The sequence below is a fragment of the Coregonus clupeaformis genome, chromosome 9 (assembly GCF_020615455.1).
Source record: "Coregonus clupeaformis isolate EN_2021a chromosome 9, ASM2061545v1, whole genome shotgun sequence".
In the NCBI taxonomy this organism is placed as follows: Eukaryota; Metazoa; Chordata; class Actinopteri; order Salmoniformes; family Salmonidae; genus Coregonus; species Coregonus clupeaformis.
The window spans coordinates 6,320,815-6,328,737 of record NC_059200.1 but is presented as its reverse complement, the minus strand read 5'-3'; the positions used below and the strand labels follow the sequence as shown (position 1 = coordinate 6,328,737).

The window sequence follows — 7,923 nt, the reverse complement described above, 5'->3', positions numbered from 1 at the left end:
CGTTATTTATCCTTTCTGACTTGGTGTACAGGGAGAACACTGCAAGAACGGCCCATGTTCTGAATTCTATCGCTGTCCATTTCAAAAGTGCTGAACAAATAGGCATATCGTCCGTCTGAGCTCGGTCATGAATGTCTTAACCGAAATTACGGCTTGCCTCTTATCCGCTCATCATTCCCTTATGCCATAGTTTGTTCATCTCAATTGTTATATTGCTTATATAGGTCTATCTCATTAGTATCTTATTCATCATTTTAGGCAATGTTGGAATGATGCATTTATTTGTTTTGCTTACTTTGTGTATTATAATTAGCACATGCGCTTTTCTCCACGAGGAGGGGATACTATAATGTTGTTGGGTCTGTAACCATGTTTGCCAGTGAAAGGTCCGTAATAGACCCAATTCCAGTTGATATTGCGAGGGTTGTTTTGTTTGCGCAATGCGCTGTCTGTGCGTCGGTGTAGGCCTATTGTCTATAAGTGGATCCTCGCGATTGTATTTCCCTTCCATTTTAGACCACATAGGCATGTGACATTTTGCTTGTTGCAAGTCAAGGTTTTATTGTCCCCCGCAATGAAATGGGAGAGTGGACTGTGGATCTGTCTCTGTCAATTTAATTAATTTGCATTTTATTGCATGACATAAGTATTTGATTCATCAGAAAAGCAGAACTTAATATTTGGTACAGAAACCTTTGTTTGCAATTACAGAGATCATACGTTTCCTGTAGGTCTTGACCAGGTTTGCACACACTGCAGCAGGGTTTTTGTCCCACTCCACCATACAGACCTTCTCCAGATCCTTCAGGTTTCGGGGCTGTCGCTGGGCAATATGGACTTTCAGCTCCCTCCAAAAATGTTCTATTGGGTTCAGGTCTGGAGACTGGCTAGGCCACTCCAGGACCTTGAGATGCTTCTTACGGAGCCACTCCTTAGTTGCTCTGGCTGTGTGTTTCGGGTCGTTGTTATGCTGGAAGACCCAGCCACGACCCATCTTCAATGCTCTTACTGAGGGAAGGAGGTTGTTGGCCAAGATCTCGCGATACATGGCCCCATCCATCCTCCCCTCAATACGGTGCAGTCGTCCTGTCCCCTTTGCAGAAAAGCATCCCCAAAGAATGATGTTTCCACCTCCATGCTTCACGGTTGGGATGGTGTTCTTGGGGTTGTACTCATCCTTCTTCTTCCTCCAAACACGGCGAGTGGAGTTTAGACCAAAAGCTCTATTTTTGTCTCATCAGACCACATGACCTTCTCCCATTCCTCCTCTGGATCATCCAGATGGTCATTGGCAAACTTCAGACGGGCCTGGACATGCGCTGGCTTGAGCAGGGGGACGTTGCGTGTGCTGCAGGATTTTAATCCATGACGGCATAGTGTGTTACTAATGGTTTTCTTTGAGACTGTGGTCCCAGCTCTCTTCAGGTCATTGACCAGGTCCTGCCGTGTAGTTCTGGGCTGATCCCTCACCTTCCTCATGATCATTGATGCCCCACGAGGTGAGATCTTGCATGGAGCCCCAGACCGAGGGTGATTGACCATCATCTTGAACTTCTTCAATTTTCGAATAATTGCGGCAACAGTTGTTGCCTTCTCACCAAGCTGCTTGCCTATTGTCCTGTAGCCCATCCCAGCCTTGTGCAGGTCTACAATTTTATCCCTGATGTCCTTACACAGCTCTCTGGTCTTGGCCATTGTGGAGAGGATGTAGTCTGTTTGATTGAGTGTGTGGACAGGTGTCTTTTATACAGGTAATGAGTTCAAACAGGTGCAGTTAATACAGGTAATGAGTGGAGAACAGGAGGGCTTCTTAAAGAAAAACTAACAGGTCTGTGAGAGCCGGAATTCTTACTGGTTGGTAGGTGATCAAATACTTATGTCATGCAATAAAATGCAAATTAATTACTTAAAAATCATACAATGTGATTTGTACCTATGATAAAAATTACAGACCTCTACATGCTTTGTAAGTAGGAAAACCTGCAAAATCGGCAGTGTATCAAATACTTGTTCTCCCCACTGTATATGCTTCATTATAAACTGGGTGGTTCGAGCCCTGAATGCTGATTGGCTGACAGCCGTGGTATATCAGACCGTATACCACAGGTATGACAAAACATTTATTTTTACTGCTCTAATTTCGTTGGTAACCCGTTTATAATAGCAATAAGACACCTCGGGGGTTTGTGGTATATGGCCAACTTCAGAAGAGTTACAGTGTGTTGAGTGGTGGTGTCCCGTCCTCCCAGGCCGTTGGCATGATGCAGGAGCAGATAGCGTCAAAGTAGTGGAATGGGGTAGTGGGTAGTGGGTTTTTAATGAGTGTACGGTTAGTTGGAAGGTATTTTTTCTTATCTATATATTTGTTATTTTGTAGGGTTTTTTTGTTTCATTTTTTTTCTTCACATTTTGTATCACAAAGTATAATGGACTTATTATAGTCCAGTTGGCGGCGGTAATTTCACATATTGGATGCCAACCGCCGTTATACTCCAAAGAAGAAGAAGAATCTTGACACGTCCATATAACCAGTGAGAAAACCCTAAAACCGGAACTCAAATCTCAGGCCGTCTAAACGCAGAATTTGCCAATGGGAGATTACCCTAAAAAAGAGGAGTGGGTCACATAAACATTGCAACGAACGTACAATAAGTGGCATCATAAGCAGACCACCAGGATAAATTGATATTGCCGCTATTGCAATGGGACTGGGAGCAGGTAGGTTTGTTGATTAGGCAAAATTATTTAAAGGTTTTCGTTTATTATGTGATTAAATTATTCCAGTTATCATGAGGCCAATGAAATAGAAACTCTACTTTGCTCCAAAGATTAAATGTTGGTCGGCAACTTTTAAGTTTCTGTTTCTCTTTGGGCAAAGCAGTAGTTTGGGGAAAAACTAAATACAGCAAAACTGGATCATCACATATTCACCTCAGCTAATCCATACCCTCTTCTGGCCTGAACAGCTAAGAGTGTGGATTTGTCTCTCCCGAAGGAAGTTTATCCGAAAGTCGTTTTACAAGTAAGCTATTCTTCACACCTGCCATGTTGTGTGTACGCGTTCATAACACTCACTAGCCCTTGATCATGACTCTCAGTCCCATTACATTACACACAGTTGCGGAAAAAGTACCCAAATGCCATACTTGAGTAAAAGTAAAGATACCTTAATAGAAAATGGCTTAAGTAAAAGTGAAAGTCACCCAGTAAAATACTACTTGAGTAAAAGTCAAAAAGTATTTGGTTTTAAATATACTTAAGTATCAAAAGTAAATGTAATTGCAAAAATATACTTAAGTATTAAAAGTAAAAGTATAAATAATTTCAAATTGCTTATATTAAGCAAACCAGATGGCAACATTTTCTTGTTTTTAAAATGTAGGATAGCCAGGGACACACTACAACATGCAAGACATAATTTACAAACAAAGCATTTGTGTTTAGTGAGTCCGCCAGATCAGAGGCAGTAGGGATGACCAGGGATATTCTCTTGATAAGTGCGTGAATTGGACCATTTTCCTGTCCTGCTAAGCATTCAAAATGTAAGGAGTACTTTTGGGTGTCTGGGGAAATGTATGGAGTAAAAAGTATATTATTTTCTTTAGGAATGTAGTGAAGTAAAAGTTGTCAAAAATATAAATTGTAAAGTCGAATACCAAAAAAAACTACTTAAGTAGTACTTTAAAGTATTTTTACTTAAGTACTTCACACCACTGATTACACATACGTGTCATTGGAGGAAGGCATCTTCTGTACAGGGGAGTTTTGTTAAGAGCCCCAAGTATTTACATGCATCGCTTGCGGTATGGTTTTGGAAGCATAAGGACCTTATCTTTCATATCAGCAATAAATCATTTTCTAAAAACTGAAGGTTACATTGTACACACCTTTGTAGGGTTAGTGTTCCCACAAGGCCATATCTCCATGTTACAGCGTGTGTTTACAGATGACCGAGGGACCACCTGTGCTAATATGCTATCTAGCATGCTCCAAACACCTGTGTGTAACAGATGAAGGCCGCTAGAAACGTGTTGTCACCTGAAATATATTGTCGGCTGTAACTGATAAAGCTGGTTAAAACAGTGTACAGTAAGTGTGTCTTTAGCGTTTGTGAAAATATTTTGATATGATATGAAAGTAAAGGGCTTTATGTTTTTAGAACCGTATCGCAATTTAGAATCGGTTCACGTTTATTTGGATTATTAGGCTGTTTTGGCTGCCTGAGCAAGTTTACCTCTGAAGATATCATATAAGATCCTTGGACCTTAAGGAGTAATGGTAGGTTCCTTAAGAGTACATATTGGGCTGAACACTCACATGACAGCCTCGCCTTTATCCAACTCTCATAGACAACCTGTAGCTGTGCGTGTGTAAAATCATCAGGGAAGCCAATCCAGAAAAAACCCCATTAAAACCTATGTGCTGTGATAATTGCCTTGACACTGTGAAATATAGGCCTAAGAACAAGACAATAATAAGACAGTGGCAGAATCAATTCAACCACACATTTGTTTCATTACAAAAACGGAGAGCAACATGTCTGGGGAAGTCCACAAAACATATTGCATGTAACAAACAGTTACATGACATACAGCATGGTCAAGCAAGATAATGTTTGCGACATTTTCGGACTACTAAACAACTATAGATTTAGAACCACGGAGAGTTACCGCAAGTTGCAAAGAAAACAGGAGCTGCCTCCACTATTCAAGCACCATTTCAACTAAAACATTTCAACATCATCTAATCACCTATGCAGTCTACAGTGACAACTAAAAGATACCAAAAAATGATTTAGTCCAATCAACATAAACTAAATATGATGTAGCTGTCCATGATAATGATTTCTCTGTGTGTGCATGTAAGTAAAAAAACCTGTAGACTCACCCTACAAGTAGAGAAACGCCAATGCCATCCTCCTCATGTTGCCTAAACGCTTTTACTTTTTGTTGTCCTAGGCTACCTGGCTAAAATACTTGCTTGCTAGCGTAACTTCCTTTCATGGGCAACGATACGCCAGGCCAGCTAGTTAACATTAGCATACTACATCTAGCTACATGTTGAACTTCCATCCAGGCCAGGGACACAATGTCTGAATTTATGGTTGGATCAGAATCGCCATTATAATCATTGGCCAGTACGAAGAATTAAGTAAAACCACAAGTCCAAATCCCTATCTCTATCCATGGCAAATTTAGGAAAGGGTCGATTTTAGCTAGCTAGTTAGCCAGCCACCGGAGGACAACAACACAACGAGATGCAATAATTCAAGTTTTTTTCTGTCAATAATGACGTTTGTATTGTGATGTGATTGGTCTGAAGCCAAATCAAAAATTGCTTTCCTTGACACTTTTTTTGTTGGTGTGCCAGGACCATTCACAGCTGAGCTCACTCAGTTTAGCTCAACGCTGCTTGTCTATTATTTAATTTCTTTTTTTTATCAAGGGAGGCCAAATGCTCGCTGGCTTCCCTTGCAGTCAATGCTATGGGCGGCAACAATTTCATACCCTTTCTGACCAGACAGCATCAGATGTCTACGCTACACATACTGAGACAGAGGGGCGCTGTTTCATTCGCTCTGATGCTTTCTCCGGTGAGATACAGTCAGCCTCTTGCGAATTAAAGGACATTATGAAACACAGAGAGACGAAAGATAAATGATTTTGTATGTTCTTTTATTTATTTTTCTTGGTAAAGTTTTGGGGAAGCCTGGCTTCCCTTGGGATCCACGAATACACGTCACTGTAGGCTACATCAGAGCACTTCGGATAATTACTGAACACTTTGTTTCAGGTGGTTCAGAGACATTGCATGCTGGAGCATCCTGATCTCAACAAGAGGGTAAGCAATAGTCAATCTGATCTTTGGTGATTTTCCTATTCATATCAAGAAAGTTTAAAAAGAGGATAATTAAGAACCCTTTGGATGACAAAAATTACTTAGTTTGCAAAAACTTTTGTAATCCTCCCTCCCTGTATTCCAGTGTTTATCCTGTTCCTCCAGTCTCGTTCGCATCCTGGGCAGAGATGGAGGGCCCAGTCAGATCGCCCTGTGTACCCAGTGCCCTCTCTCTCCACGAGTCTGCTGGTCCTGCCTATCCCCCTTGCAGTCCTCTACTATTGAAGCTACACCTGGATGCTGCAGCAACAAGTCCTGCCAGCTGGTGTCCAGCCTCCTCAACTGTGATCTGGTGACAGACCCTAAGAGCCATGTTCGGGGCTGCCCAGAGTTCCGTGCCTGCCCCAGGTGCTACAGTCTGATAATGCACACGTCTGGATGTAAATACATGTGCTGTTTCAGCTGCCAGAACCGCTTCTGTTGGATCTGCTTACAGCCCAGTGAGGAGTGTGGGAAAGATAAGGAGCTGTACTGGTCTCTGTACTGCTCTAAACCCACAGTAGGCAGGCAGGTGTTCACCACGTAGCACTTGTTAGTGTGCTTGCTGAAGGCAAGACCACTCTAGATTTCTTACATACTCTTATTATTATTTGATTTCTTTAGCAATTAACAATTTAAGCTATGAACACGAAACCAACTTTAAAACATACAAATGGCCCCAATATTTTTTATAGCATTTATACTTTTTGAACTACAACAACATTTTTTAAACGATCTCCAATGGATTTCAATGGCAATAAAGGGGACATAAACTTGAATGGTAAAAACATAACAAATTCTAGACGCATCTCCTATTTCACTGTTTAAGCTTTAAACACCTAGTCTGGCTGATACCAAACTCGAAGTCCTCCTGACTTCTGAGTTTGGAAAGGCTGTTTTGATGTCGGCACGATGCGTTGATAATGAAGGGGTTGTGATTTTACCGGTTGGTTCTCCTTCGTGTCTTTCTCACTCAAACACCCACAGGCACAGCAACACACAGCCCCCCCCTGCTTAATTTCTGCGTGAATATTGCATTAACAAATTACCTCCTGTCCAGTCCAGTGAGTTACAGCTCTTCCTCGCCATGTGGTCACGTGGGACGCGTCAGCCAGGTTATTCAACACCAAACCAACATTGAAATGTGCAGACTGACCCAACTTAGATTGCTTGCCTTCAGGTTTGTTTTATACTTTTGATACTTTTTGAACTATAACCTTTTTCAATTAGCAAAAATTAACATGGGTTTGAATGAGAACCTTAGGAATACACAGCTATTCAAAATGGTCCTGCTCTTTGGCCAATTAAGCCAGAAGACCAACTTTAAAAGGTGCTGGCTATTCTAACTTCAAATCCTCTAAAACCTTTACAAACTATTCATACTTCATTGTTTCAATGCCAACCATAAGAACAGTGGTAGACATATAAAATGCTACTGCTCTTTAACTATTTCAGCTACAACCATTTTCAAAACGTTACTATAAAAATGTGCATACATTTGCATAAAACAACCCACCAACAATAATACTAACTGTTGAGGTAGTCAGGTGAAGGTGATCCGTTCGGCATTCCCTCTTTACTAAAATATGCCTCTTAAATAGGAAAAAACTTGACTCTAAAGTTAAGAAATAACTGAAACGTTCTGTTGGCAACTGCATGTTATGGCAAATTACTAGATCAACAAATCGAGAAACAGAACACGACCATAGACCAAGTAGCTGCTGACTCGATTAAAGTGAGTTTAGAGACACTAACAGAAATTCGCAATGATAATGTATTGTGTGTAGGCCACTGACAAATCTAAATTGAATGCATTTTAAATTCAGGCTGACATAAAAGAAATGTGGAAAAAGTCAAGCATACTTTGAAGGAACTGTAAGATCCTAAACTAAAACTGAATCCTACATGTACAAATTACCTCAACTAACCTGTACCCCCGCACATTGTATCGGTACTGGTACCCCCTGTATATAGCCTCGTTATTGTTATTTTATTGTTACTTTGTATTTGATTTTTTACTTTATTTAGTAAATATTTGTCTCCATT

At 40.8% G+C, this 7,923-nt stretch overlaps 1 protein-coding gene across 2 annotated transcripts; it reads left to right on the top strand.

The window, feature by feature from the left end:
* Positions 1-2,560: 2,560 nt before the first annotated feature.
* LOC121574346 (probable E3 ubiquitin-protein ligase RNF144A-B) lies at positions 2,561-7,850 on the top strand. 2 transcript variants are annotated; one of them, XM_041886963.1, is made up of 4 exons: positions 2,561-2,718; positions 2,967-3,022; positions 5,794-5,841; positions 5,984-7,850. In XM_041886963.1, exons 1-4 carry the CDS (start codon positions 2,703-2,705, stop codon positions 6,422-6,424), a joined length of 561 nt encoding a protein of 186 aa, XP_041742897.1. In that variant the 5' UTR covers positions 2,561-2,702; the 3' UTR covers positions 6,425-7,850. The 2 variants fall into 2 exon arrangements, with proteins under 2 accessions (XP_041742897.1, XP_045078642.1); XM_045222707.1 differs by lacking the exon at positions 2,967-3,022.
* The last annotated feature ends 73 nt before the right edge of the window (positions 7,851-7,923 follow it).

Excerpts from the sequence above, each read along its gene's own strand:
- LOC121574346 (XM_041886963.1), top strand. Across the intron at positions 3,023-5,793 it reads ATCCGAAAGTCGTTTTACAA|GTGGTTCAGAGACATTGCAT; the intron begins GTAAGCTATTCT and ends ACTTTGTTTCAG. Across the intron at positions 5,842-5,983 it reads ATCCTGATCTCAACAAGAGG|TGTTTATCCTGTTCCTCCAG; the intron begins GTAAGCAATAGT and ends CCTGTATTCCAG.